The 14,415-nt window shown below is 40.1% G+C and overlaps 1 protein-coding gene across 3 annotated transcripts in view; it reads right to left on the reverse strand.

Moving 5' to 3' along the window:
• Positions 1-14,415, reverse strand: part of HERC2 (HECT and RLD domain containing E3 ubiquitin protein ligase 2) — a 233,159-nt gene that overhangs the window by 63,883 nt on the left and 154,861 nt on the right. For all 3 annotated transcript variants that reach the window (XM_051822208.2, XM_051822209.2, XM_051822210.2), the window contains exons 53-57: positions 14,077-14,267; positions 13,247-13,352; positions 13,059-13,150; positions 9,205-9,380; positions 4,130-4,241 (exon numbers count right to left, since the gene is read on the reverse strand). In XM_051822208.2, coding sequence (XP_051678168.2) covers positions 4,130-4,241; positions 9,205-9,380; positions 13,059-13,150; positions 13,247-13,352; positions 14,077-14,267 — 677 coding nt within the window. The remainder of the gene's footprint in view (positions 1-4,129; positions 4,242-9,204; positions 9,381-13,058; positions 13,151-13,246; positions 13,353-14,076; positions 14,268-14,415) is intronic.

The following is a 14,415-nucleotide window of genomic DNA, read 5'->3' on the forward strand; positions in this document are numbered from 1 at the left end:
TGTGCAGACTGGCACTGTCCCTTGGGAAGACTCCAAGTGTGACAGCAGGCAGGGTCCCAGCTTCCAACACAGCCAGCGCCTCAGCGCTACTGCCCTTGCCCACTCCCAAAATGGAGGTCAGAAGCCTTCAAACACAATGTAACTCAAGGTTGCTCAAATACAGACAAAAATTAGCTGTACTTTGACAGAAAAAAGTTCAAATAAATGAGCTCTAACTTTATTTCTCATTTATCAACAGTGCAGGTAAGTAGGGAACTTATGATGGAGAATACTAAAGGGAGGTAAACATGCTCATCTGAAAAGAGAAACTGTCTGCGGGTACTGAAATGTGAAAGAATCTGTCGTGGCTCCTCAGACTAGAAACACTGAGTAATGTAGGTGGCACTGAATTCAGCTCCAGATCAAATGCATCATTTGTTATAGAGACTCTTTTTAAAAATCTGATCTTTTTCTTCTACACAACTTCAAATTCTTTACAAATTAACCTTTTATCCAATTACCTATAGGATTAAGTATGTCAACAGTAGAGAAGCTATGACACAGCTTCCCATGGTTTCATGACTTATTAACATGTTAAATGAGAACATGAAGGGCTGTACCTATGACAAGTTCCTCAAAGATTATGACAAGTGTAGGCCCATGCATCTGTGATTTGTTTGGTTCTCTGTGCTCAAAAGGCATTCTCTCTATAGAGATTATTTCACACCAGAGTAATCTGGGGTCAGAAATCACATCTAGCTCATCTTCATACCTTTATGGCCTTTTTACACATCATTTTGTACAAAGCAAGTAAAAATTTTCACTGTATTAAAGGCAAAATAAATACAGTCTACAATTTTCACCAATGCACTTGTCACATCTTTTCAAAAGTTGATTTTTTGGGGCCGGTGCTATAGTAGTAGGCTAAGCACCTGCCTGCTGTGCCAGCATCCCATATAGGTATGGGTTGGAAGTCCCAGCTGCTCCGCTTCTGATCCAGCTCCCTGCTCATGGTCTGGGTAAGCAGTAGAAGATGGTCCAAGTGCTTGGGCCCCTATACCTACGTGGGAGACTCTGAATAAGTCTGTCTCTCTGTAACTCTGCCTTTCTCTCTTAAAAAAAAAAAATGTTATTTTCTACCTTATAAAACAATAATATAACTTTACCTAAACGCGCTATTTTTCCAAGGATAGAAAGGTTTGTTTTGTTCTGTTTTGTTTGGAGATTTATTTATTTGAAAGGCAGAGTTAGAGTTAGAGGCAGAGGCAGAGGCAGAGAGCGATCTTCCATCCACTGGTCACTCCCCAAATGGCCACAACGGCCGGAGCTGGGCCTATCAGAAGCCGGGGGCCAGGCACTTCTTCCGGGTCTCCCAGGCAGGTACAGGGACCCAAACACGTGGGCCATCTTCCGCTGCTTTCCCAGGTTATAGCAGAGTTGGATCAGAAGAAAAGCAGGTAGAACTTGAACTGGCACCCATACAGGGTGCTGACATTACAGACGGCAGCTTTACCCATTGTGACACAGCGCTGGCCCCTGGATGAAAACTTTTAAGAAATTGAATTTGATAATGTCTGTTAGTTCACATAAAGAATTCTTTCATTACACCTCAAAGTTTTTTTGCCTTTTTTCATACTACCTGTTGAACTGTTAGAATAGAGCTAATAGTATGTGTATAAAATTAACTGAAAATAGATCTCAATAAAAAATAGGAATAGGAGAGGGAGGAGAAAAAGGGGTGTGAATATATGTGGGAGGGTGGGTACAGTGAAAAGAATCACTATGTTCCTAAAGTTTGAATTCCTCAAATAAAAGATTTCTCACAAAAAAAAGTAGAAAAAAATTACTTTCAAAAGTTAATTTAAAATTCAGCATAGCAGAGGCTCAGCTCAGTCCGCGGAACTGTAGCCACCCTTTGTGCCATCCTTGCTCTTCCGGCTGACAACATGTTCCACGTCCTGCTTGGATTTAACTTTTGGCACTGTGGTTGGAATTATCTGGCTCAGCACTGTGACATACCAAAGTTAGCTAAAAAGCTTGAAGAAATTAACAAGCACTTGGATGCTAGAAAGAAATCCCCCAGTTCATGAGACTGACGCCAGCATTGCCTTCTGGATACAGTGATTCTATCTTTATCTCTCCAACTTCAGCAACTTTCTTATTTGCCTGGACCCTGTGTTGCCTCAGAAAAAATGAGGTCAGAAGTTAAGAACTACCCTTACATTTATAGCATCCTTGCGCTTTCTCTTGTCCTCCTTCCAGCTGTTTGGGAGGTCCTAAGGCTGAAATTATGGTGCTAAATTAGTAAAAATGACCTTTTATTAGTAATCTCCCCCTTATTCTTTAGAACTTCTACTACCTTTGGTCAAAAGAAAAATTGATGACTTTTGTATAGCTGATAAGATAGATACAAATAATACTCATTTTACAGCTTAGCAGTTACAATGGGTCCTTTATAAATATCTATTGCTACACTTTGTTGTTTTGAAGTAATTAATATCTAGAAGCCACTTTTTGATGAATTATCCATTTACTTTATACTATAAGGAAGCTCCATACTTGATAATTTAGCCAGTAAATTAATTTATTATTCATTAACTGAGGAATTATATTCTAAGAATCCTGTCAGGAATATTCAAAATAATGGTCTTTGTCTCAGAGTTCAGTCTGTTTAGTACGTAAGTTTTCCCTAGTGATGTATTTGATCTCACATGTCTCTCAAAAGAATGACGGTCGGGAATACAGGTGCATTTGACATTACATGATAGATAAGTGAAAAGCTGTCTAAAGAAAATTTTATGCCTTTTCATATTAAAAAAGTATAAGTACTTTCTAATTTTATAGTATTATAACAAAAATGGGGGTCCAAATACATCATAGAATCAGCTTCTCAAGAAGAATTTCTGTTTCTCCCTACAATTTCTGGTTTATTCTGAAATCAGAAATTGCTCTGGTGATTTGTCGAATATCAAGTTATCAGTCTATTTTTTTAATTAAAAAAATTTGAATAGTTGACTTTCCCCATAGGTCAAGATACGAAAGTTGTTTTGTGCAAACAGCCTCTCCCACTCCTGTTTCCTGGCTCTTCTTCCTCAGGAAGACACTGGAAGCAGTTTCCCATGTGCTTCTGAGAAACAGTCTGTGCCTAAACAGGTGGGAACAACCATAAATAAAATCTGATCCTTGCCTTTTTATTTTTTTAATGGAGATCATTCCATGTCAGTATGTAAGGAACAAGGAGTCCTTTGTTGGCTGCATTAGAGTCTGTTGAATGGATATACCACAAGTTGTTTAACATGCTCTTGGTGAATGTTTCAGCTGTTCTTTTGCTCTTACAATGACAACCTTAAACTTACAGTTAGTATACATATCAATGCAAGAGTATACCTACAAGATAAAATCCCATGCTTGTATTGAATGTAAATACCCATTTCATCGGGGCTTTGTTTCAGAGGGCTTACTGGGCAGCTTCACTGATATTTGCCATTTCTAATGTAGCGACAAGCTCAAACAATTATATAGAAACACCTGTTTTTCAGTGATGGCACTTATGCTGTGTGTAATTATAAAATAAAAGATTTTACTTCTCTTTGAAAACATGGATCTTTCATACATGAAGATAAATTTTATCTTTGTCATGGCTGTCTTTGTGTGTGTGACAGATTAGGATGACATTAAAGTTTGGCTTCTTACTAACAGTGTGATAATAGTCAAGTGGCTTATTCTTTCTGAAACTATTGCATTATCTCTAAGATGTAGACATAATACCTACATACCTTATAGAGGTTGTCATGAGAAATGATTAAGGTAATATATGTGATATGTTGCTTTGCATATTATCCAATAAATAATAGATACTCATCTGAAAAGAAAATTCAACATAGGGTGTCTCCGAAAAGTTAATGGAAATGCATATTATGAAAAAAATTATGCCTGAATTACAATATTTTTGCACCAAAGTGAACTTATGTTTTAATTCCATTTTTCCATGAACTTTTTGAAGTCCCCTTGTATAGAAGATAAAATTATTACAAAACTTCAAAAGCGGTTTGGCTGCTGCTGAGCCCCTGGCAGACAAAGGCACCAGGGAACTCTTCTTCAGTCGCATCGAGACAGGTGATGCAGGAACTTCAGCCTGGAGGGGAGATACCTTAGAGCCTTTCAGGCCGCCCAGCTGGTCCTTGTCATTCAGTCCCCACACAAACACTTTGGTTCTTATTGTAGCTGCTGACTCCAGCCCTCCAGCCTTCTTTCTAATAAGGCTAACCAATGGGGGGGAAAAAAAAAAAAAGAGAAATAGAGATTATTTGGCATAAAATACTTTGAAACTAAAGAAGAAAGCAACCTCAAGCATTCAAACCTTGCTGGTTACTATAAGAAAGTGACTTTTATTTTCATGCAATAACCTTCCAAGTATGTACAGGAGTAAGTGGTCCAGAAGGTCAAAACTTCTAGACACCAACATGCCACCCAAGGATTTAATTTTAGCTTTTCATTTTTTCACAGATTTTTCTATGATACACTATGTATCTTCTTTTTCTTAAAAAAAAAATTTTATTTGAGAGGCAGAAAGACAAAAGAGCTACCATCTTGGATCACTCCTGAAATGCCTGAAATGACCAAGGCTGAGGTAGGCCAAAGCCAGGAGCAGGGAAGACAATGCAGGTCACCCACGGGGGGGGCACAGGCCTAACTGACTGAGCCATCACCTGGTGCCTCCCAGAGTGCACAGAGCAGGAAACTGAAATAGGGAGTAGAGATGGGACTCAAAATCAGGCATTGCATATAAGTTGTGAGCATCTTACCCAGCACTTTAACTGCGACGCCTAATTCTGCCCCCTTTCTTTTAAAACACCAAGTGGAATATAATTAGTTCAGTGATCAGAGAGATTCCCATTCATTGCCACAATGAACTAATATTCCCAAGAGTAACCATTGTGAATGGCCTTGTGGCAGTGACCCTAAACCTGGACAACCATTTGGTTCATTTTTCTCCACAGAAACAATAACACAGATGTGGCCATATGACCTTAGAGGTAGTCTAACACAGATACTTTTCCGAAGGCAAAATGCTACTTTCCTCCTTTAGTCCCTTTGCCCACAACACTGGCTAAATGCCTAACTGCTGGCCAGCTAGGCTGGAGGGTCTCACCTTCTCTTTCTTTCCCAGGTAACTTGTTCTTTCCACCTCGATAGCCCCATCTGCTTACCTACCCTCAAAGGTTTAGAAGATTAACCACCAACAGTCAAAACACTCCAATTCTTGAACTCGATGAAACCATGAAGTACATGGGATGTTAGGTCTTTTTTTTTTTTTTTTTTTTGGTTGGTAGTATGATGCCTGGTGCTTTTGTGTTTGGGGTTCTCACCATTTTGTTTACTTTTGTTCTATCTTTATACAACAAGATGAATGACTGACAGCTCTGGATATTAGGTTCTATATAAATAAGACTGGCTTTTTTTTTAACCATGTTATATACCAATAAATATTTATCTAAGACTTTTTAAAACATGTTATAGACTTAAAGTGACCAAATTTTATGGTTTGAAAATAAAAATGTAGAAGATTCTCATCTGATACCACAAACCAGCAATTAAGCATATATATCAGATAATGAAATATCTTATAACACATTTTCAGTCAAAACTATGTGTGGGAAACCAAGAATGATATTCAAGATATTTAACAATGGGTGCCATGGAAGCATTGACCAGTTAGAACAAAGGTTAGTTTCACTGATCAATGTGAGCACATCCCACTTGGAACCAGCCCTTTGAGAGACTTCCTGGATCAGTGTTCATTAGCTGAAGTCAGTAGCTAATTAATAATACAGGGAAACCAGTTACATTCAAATATTAGATGGTTCTTGAATAACGTATTCAATCAAGCATTGATGACTGATAAGTTAACTTTAAAACTATTTAGGTTATTTCATATATACAGGATATGTATTGACTGTATGTGCCCAATTCATTTTAGTAGCTATTGGTAAGAAAATGTTCATCTATAACGCTTTTTCTTAAAAGTCCCAATGATTTGCTAATCCAAGTGAACTTGTATTTTATTTATCTAAGCTATTCTATGTAGGTACAATCAGTTTGAACTGTATCATTTAGCATAACATATATTCTAGAAACGGTTGCATCATACATATACTTTTTCTTTCCAAGGTTCTGAAATAAAACAGCACAAAATCTAAACACAAGATCACAGAACCCAAGGATAATCTGTCCACTCATGGCTAAGAGATGTGCTTAACAGCAGTGCCAGCGAGCCCCTCTGTCTCCATAAGTCACTGCTCAGCAAGCACCTACAGCAAAGGCGATTTGGTCAACAACATCAGCAGACACTCGTGATTTGCTTCTTGTGCCTGTCTGCAGGGCCCTGGCCACACTAGCAACTAACAGAGCTTTGTTTTGGGAATGCTGAAAGCAAATAGATTTATTTTGTACATCCTGTGACTTAGTAGTTTTACCTGCAATAATTTATCTAGGAAAATACAACTTAAATAAACACAGTGACTGTCTACAGTCTGCTGTTGGGACAGTTAACAGGGCTTAGAACAACAGCCCTGACACACAAGTGCCTGGAGACATATATTAGAATAAACCATGGTATTCCCACAAGAGCAGAGAACAGGGACTGGCCCACAGTGCATTTTCAACAGATATGAGAGTACTTCATAAGTCGCATGGCGGGGAGATAGTGTTGTGGCACAGCAGGTTAACCAGCTGCTGCAATGCTGGCATCTTGTATCAGAGCATCAGTTCAAGTTGGCTGCTCCATTTCCTAACCAGCTTCCTGTTGATGTGCCAAGTGCTTGGGCCCTGCCACCCATGTGGGAGACCAGGATGGAGCTCCAGGCTCCTGGTTTGGCCTTGCCCAGCCCTGGCTGTTGCAGCAATTTAGGTGAACCAGCAGATGAAACATTTCTTTCTCTCCCTCTCTCTGTAGTTCTTTCAAGTAAATATGGGGTCAGTGTTGTAGAGCAGCAGGTTAAGCTGCTACTAGCAATGCCAACATCCCATGTGAGCACCAGTTAAAGTCCTGGCTGCTCCACTTCTGATCCAGTTCCCTGTTAATAAAACTGGGAAGGCAGAAGATGGTCCAAGTGGTCAGGCCACTGCACCCACATGGGAGACTCAGATGGAGTCCCAGGCTCCTGGCTTCAGCCATTTTCAGCCATTTCGGGAGTGAATAGCAGATGGAAGTTCTGTGTATATGTCTTTCCCTCTGTCTCTGTAACTCCGCCTGTCAAACAAATAATCTTTAAAAAAAAAAAAAAAATTAAGTGTATAGAAAAATAGAATTACAAGTGAGCTTATTTTTCTCAGAATATGTGGAAAACGTGTATCTGATAAGCCATGCATGAAGTTCAAAAAGTTTCACACCAAAATAAAGTCATACTTTTAATTCCATTTCTCCATAAACTTTTTAAAGTACCTTATATATGTGTCTAATGAATATGGCTATGGTCACAACCATAGTGTTCATACAAAATAAGGAATTCAGGGGCCAGCGCTGTGGCATAGGGGGCAAAGCGTTTCCTGCAGTGCTGCCATCCCATAAGGGTGCTGGCTAGAGACCTGGCTGCACCACTCTCTATCCAGTTCTCTGCTATGGCCTGGGAAAGTGGCAGAGGACGGCACAAATCCTTGGGCCCCTGCACCCACGTGGGAGACTAGGAAGAAGCTCCCAGCTCCTGGCTTCAGATCGGCACAGCTCCGGCCGTTGCAGCCACCTGGGAAGTGAACCAGCAGATGGAAGACCTCTCTGTCTCTCTGCTTCTCCTTCTCTCTCTGTGTAACTCTGACTTTCAAATAAATAAATAAATCTTTTAAAAAAATTAGGAATTCAGTCATAAGAACACAATCATAAGGCAAAATACCACACAAAAACCGTCACTACAGAAGACTAATGATGAGTGTGGGGAGCAACTCGGACTAGACTAAGTTACTGGAATTAAGACTTATTCTATGCATCTGCTCTCCCACAATATGGCGCTGGGAGAGGAGTAAACAGCTTCTACACAGCTGCCTCTCACCAATTTGACTGATGAGCTGCAGGAGCTGATCTTGCTCCTGATTGGAGGAGAGCAGCGTGCTCGGCATGTAGGTAGCAGAGTTGGGATTGGTGGAAGAGGACTATAAAGGAGAGAGACAACATTCACCAGGAACATCTGGATAACATCTGAGCAGCCCCCGAGAGAGCCGGCCGCCAGTGTGCCACTCCCCCGCGGAAGTGGGGAAAGTGGCAGGGGGAGCCGCCCCTCCACGGAGGTGGAAGGGACGGCAGCCAACCCAGGAAGGACCAGCAGCAAACCCGGGGAGGGCCGAGCAGACGAAAGAACAGCGCAGGGTCCTGTGTCGTTCCTCCGTGAATGGGGGAGCGACAATGAGGATATTCTGAAGATGGATGGAATATGAATGTTCTTAATGCCACTGAACTGTATGCTTCAAAGTTGCTAAAATAATAAATTATAGCTTATATATTTTATCATAACAAAAAAATTAAGTTTTCAAAGTTAACAATAAAACACTTGGTTAAAAAAAAGCTATGCATACAATTTCCTTAGGAAAATGCATTTAAATACAGAAAGAAAAAAGAAAGTAAAACTACAAGGGTATATTCCAAAACAGTAACTAATATTTCAGTTTCAAAAATTAAATATTTTTATTTCTTCTAAATGTATTTCTCAACATTAAACATTTTCTTAAAAACAAGCTAAATCATAATTCTCTCATATTCAACAACTATTTTTTAAGATTTATTTATTTGTTCATTTATTTATTTGAAAGGCAGAGTTACAGGGCGAGAAGCAGGGAGAAAAGAGATCCTCCATCTGCTGGTTTGCTCTCCAAATGGCCACAATGGCCAGAACTGGGTCAGTCCAAAGCCAGGAGCTTCCTCCAGCTCTCCCACAGCAATGCAGGGGTCCAAGCACTTGGGCTATCCTCCAAGGAGCATTAGCAGGGATCTGGATTGGAAGTGGTACAGCCAGGACTCGAACTGCCCACACATATGGGATGCTGATGTCACAGGGGGTGGCTTTACCCATTACACCAGAACACCAGCCCCTCAACTATAATTTACCAAACATTCTTATGGGAACAAAACTACTCACATTATGCAATGAACACTAATTAAATATTTACTTTTGAAAGCGAGGATTTGAGAATGAAGCAGAAAAAGATAAGTGAGGACTAATAAAAAATGGCTCTCACCTTCCACTGCTGGCTTTATCATCTTCTTCCTCCTCGTTGTCTGAAGCTAAGAAAGGAACCGCAGCCAAATCTTCTTCCTCAGCACGGATCCGTCCCAGCAGGATGAGACCATGGATTTTACAATCAATTCCTGAGCTCCTGCACTGCTTGATGGCAATTTCGATATACCTGTGATACTAGATGTACAAACAATGAGCTAAAAACTTTTCAGAGTCAAACACATTAGATCCTTTAACTGAAGAGTAGAATATTCAAAAATGGAATGTGTGGACAACTAGAGCCCCTTTACTTTAGTTCCAGAAATATCAAGTAAGTGAGTCAAATTTACCAGTGTCACACTTAAGCAAAGCTTGTTTTAAAAGGAGTTAATATAACATTGAATGTATCCACTTGGGGCCTGGGACTCTCACAGGTTTTCTTGATGAAATTAAATAGGATGAGGGGCGGTGCTGTGGCTCACTTGGTTAATCCTCGCCTGCGGCACCAGCATCCCATATGGGCATCAGGTTCTAGTCCCGGTTGCTCCTCTTCCAGTCCAGCTCTCTGCTGTGGCCCAGGAAGGCAGTGGAGGATGGCCCAAGTGCTTGGGCCCTGCACCCACATGGGAGACCAGGAAGAAGCACCTGGCTCCTGGCTTCGGATCAGCACAACGCCGACCGTAGCGGCCATTTGGGGAGTGAACCAATGGAAGGAAGACCTTTCTCTCTGTCTGTCTGTCTGTCTGTCTCTCTCTCTCTCTCTCTCTCTCTCACTGTCTACAACTCTACCTGTCAAATAAATATAAAAGAAAGAAAGAAATTAAATAGGATGAAAGTCTCACTGAATAAGCAGAAACTTTATGTTTTAGAGTTTTTTGGTTTTGTTTTTTTTTTTTTTTTACATTTATTTATTTTGAAAGAGCTACAGGGACAGTCAGAGGTATCTTCCATCTGCTGGCTCACTCAACAGATGGCCAGCAGCAAAGACTGAGCCAGGATAAAGCCAGGAACTTCATTCAGGACTCCTATGGGTGGCAGGGTCCCAAACACTTGAACCACCCTCCACTGCTTTTCCCAGGCCACCAGCAGGGAGCTGGATCAGAAATGGAGCAGCCAGGACACAAACCAGCACCCATATGGGATGTCAGCATGGCAGGCAGCTGCTTTACTCACTATGCCACAACACCGATCCCCAAGTTTTAGAGTTTTTTTGAACCAAGACATATTAAGTATAAAAGAGATTATATGCCAGGCAGCAGTGGAGCCTTCCTAACTTTTTAAAACATAATAAAAAATATTTGAAATGACACACTAGACAGAACAGTACAACAAGTTCACTAGCGCCACCACCTAGCTCAACGATTTCCAATACATGAATCTTGTTCACACATGCATTACGGCAAGAAAACTCCAGGTACTGTGCTGTTCAAAACTTTACTATGCGTCACTAAATTAAGGAGATTTTATTAAAATATCCACATGACTATCATCATGGCTCAAACAATATCATCTAATATGGTACAGCAATCAAACTTTTCTGATTGTCTCACAAATATCATTTTATTGCTGGCTTGCTCAAATTGAGACAGAAACAACCCAAGCTCTCTCTGTTAGCCTTTGTCATTCATTTGTTCAAGGTGTTTATTTTTCCCACAAATACCCCATTCTCTCTGTATTTGGTAGACTGTATTCCTATCATGGAACAGACACTATTCCTCCATTCCTATATTTTCCCTCTACAAAGAGTGAGGTAGTGGGAAACACACAATACAAAATATTACTTTTTACTGCCTAAACTGGATCTGACCAAATCTCAAGATCTACTATTTCATAGGTAACAAAGGTTGAACACCACTATAGGATGTGAAAGCCAAGTTGATATCAAGACTGCTAAAGAAAAAAAAAAAATGAATCAGTTTCTTTTTTTCTGTAGTAAGGAAAAACCAAGAGAATCAAGAATAAATGCAGTACAAAGTGCAGACACCATTCACACAACCCAACAGCAAAAAGGCATTTATCAGATAATTAGTAAATGTGAACACTGGATACTATCTGATAGTTGTTATAATGGTATTTTTAAGTCCTTATTAGAGAATAATATTGAAAGAATTTATTGAAACAAGTGCTTTTAAAACAATTTCATGCTTAGGAGCTGCTGCAAATGACAATGAGGTAGGAGGGGGAGAGGGCTGAAGCTGGGTGGTGAGGTAGTAGGAGTTTCAACATACTTCCTGTTTTTGGTTTCATGGTGAAAATTTCCATAACCAGTCATCTGTATAAAGCAGGAATGGGGCAACTTTCTGCCAAGAGTAACTTGTATATGTATAACATCATTCAAGCGCCAAACAAAATCATAAACTTAAAAATCAGCCTGCTACAGATTTTTTTTTTATTTGACAGGCAGAGTGGACAGTGAGAGAGAGAGACAGAGAGAAAGGTCTTCCTTTGCCGTTGGTTCACCCTCCAATGGCCGCCGCGGCCAGCGCGCTGCAGCCAGTGCACTGCGCTGATCTGAAAGCAGGAGCCAGGTGCTTTTCCTGGTCTCCCATGGGGTGCAGGGCCCAAGCACTTGGGCCATCCTCCACTGCACTCCCTGGCCACAGCAGAGAGCTGGCCTGGAAGAGGGGCAACTGGGACAGAATCCGGCGTCCCGACTGGGAAGAGAACCTGGGGTGCCGGTGCCGCAGGTGGAGGGTTAGCCTACTGAGCCGCAGCGCCAGCCAACCTGCTGTAGATTTACTGAATTTCGAGTCCTGCCTGCAGTTGCCTTGGCAAGGCCTCACCAAACGATTCCATGGGCCGGATGTTCCCCATCCCCGGAAAGGAAAGGCCATTCATAAGGAATCAAGTAGCTCCACAGGAATGGCAGAGGAGATACAGGGTGAGTCCTGAGTTCTCTCTTCATACTGACATTGCTTCAAATTTCTTATACATGTAACACACACTATTTTGTAGCTATCAATTATTACAAATTGTTTTGAATTGGAAACTTGTTGGGTTAAGGTAAATACACCTATATGAATGAAAATCTCAGTTGATTTAACTTACTCCATAGTTGCTGATTTAGTTAAAATGTAAAATTATGCAGTGCTACAATTAATATATTCTGCAAGCTGCATTAAGTTACCTAGCAATAAATTAACAGTAAAATACACTAAAATTCACAATATTATCTTACTGAAGAAAAATTCAATATTATCTTTCATTCTTATAATTTGCTAAATTACACATTTAGTAACATCACTGGTACTGATTATTAATCATTATATCACTAAGAATGAATGGTGGTAACAGTGACCATATTCCACATATTAAAATAGTGCTGACAGCCTTGTGGAAAGATTTACTGGTAGATCTGAGAGACTGACTGATCTGAAGTGTATGGGTACTATTCAAACAATCCTCCCTGATTTACTCAGACAAAATTTCCAAGAGACACTGGAATAAGGTGTTATTACCAGTGAAAAGAGTATCACTTGATGTGAATGGGTGACATACTAAAAAAAAGTACTTTCAGTGTCTCTTAAATGGTCAGAAAAAACACCACAAAATCAAAGACATTTAATGAAAACCAAAACGGGCACTGTGAACAGTGACCTCAAATGCCAAACAGCGATTTTTGTTGGGAGCACTTACCCATGCTTATTATCAAAAATATTAAGAATGAAGTTTGTTTCCCTGTCATGCTGAACAGATGAACAGCAGATTCAAGTTTGTAAAATAAGTTTTTTGTTTAAAAATGTCAAGTTTTAAAACAACTATAATTATTTAACTAAGGAAGGAAAAAATGGGCTCAGGGCTCAATGCTAGCACAGAAATGGCCATTTCTGTGTTCATTTGTGAACACCCAAAAGGAATACAACCACGGCTACCTACCTCTGTGCAGTCATTCAGAAGGGGCACTGTGGTGTCATTTGAGTTAATATTGATTGTCTTCAGTTCAATCAGGTTATTTAGGGAATTTCCACCTAGAAAAAAGATTTAGGAAAAAAAAAAGGAGTCAAATAAAGGAGTTTTTATTACATGATAAAGAAACTTCTTTTTGAATAAACTAATTCAATTACCTGATACTACAACCAGGGAAGGCATATAGCTACTGTCAGCAGGATCTACTATCATCTTTAGTCTATGAACAAGAACATCTGGGAATATCTCCAAGCGAATCCAATGCTTTAAAAAAAAAAAAACAAGGAAAATATCATATTCTCAGTTAACAAAATTCAGTTGTATTTTAACTAATACATCATCACTGAAGCTTGAAGCTTTTTTAAAATACAAAACATGGCATGAAGCGATCTTCCTCTTCCCTGGGAGAAGGAGGAGTATCCTACCCTGTTACTTGTACACTAGAAGAGAGTGTCACTCTAAGCCCCAGAAACAAGGTATTACAGACTCATGACTAGCATGATACTTGCACTCGCATCAAGCAATGGCAGATAGAAACCACTAGAGTCAATGTGGAGAAAAGGCCCCCACTTTCCAAATCTGATCTATGCCCATACAAGCACACACCCGCCTCACACACCAGTGCAATCTGGAACATATTTGTTAGGCTATACAGAGTACAATCAGAATTCACCCATTTTACGTAGGAAAGGGAAAAAAATCCCTGCTATGCACTCAATCAGTTGGTTGACTAGATAAAATCTGTTACCCATATAATTTAAAATCTCTGACACTAAAAACGGGATGGCAAATTACTCTATAACTTTAAGATAATTTATGAGCTAAAGAAAGTGAGTACAGACTGGTACCATTAATAAAACTTCAAGATAATTTATGAGCTAAACTACAAAGTGAGACCAGACCGATTTTTCACAGTTTATTCTGAAAAGCTAAACTGCAAAGCCACCTGAATAACAGTATTTCCAGATGTGCCCTTCTCACATCCTACCTTTCCTTGTGACCCAGATGACTGCCAGCAGGGCTCGCTACCATCAATCAGACGGGAAGCCTGGTTCACTGAGGATGATACATTCAGGCTCTTCACCATGCGGGACCAGCTGTCCAGCAGCATTCCTGGCTGGCTGCTGTGACAGCGCTTCAGCTGTTTTCCAGAACGGCCACAAAATACTGCAGACTGTCCTGTTTCATGTGGTCAAAGAGAAAGTTAACACTGTTGAACAGTAACAGAACCTGCATGTCCAAGAAATCAAGACTACTGCATAGTGAGGAGATTCGTACTTGAAGAAAAACAGAAAAATTCCAAATTAAAAAGAGCTAATAGGGGCCA

Source organism: Oryctolagus cuniculus, chromosome 12 (genome assembly GCF_964237555.1).
Source record: "Oryctolagus cuniculus chromosome 12, mOryCun1.1, whole genome shotgun sequence".
Taxonomy (NCBI): Eukaryota; Metazoa; Chordata; class Mammalia; order Lagomorpha; family Leporidae; genus Oryctolagus; species Oryctolagus cuniculus.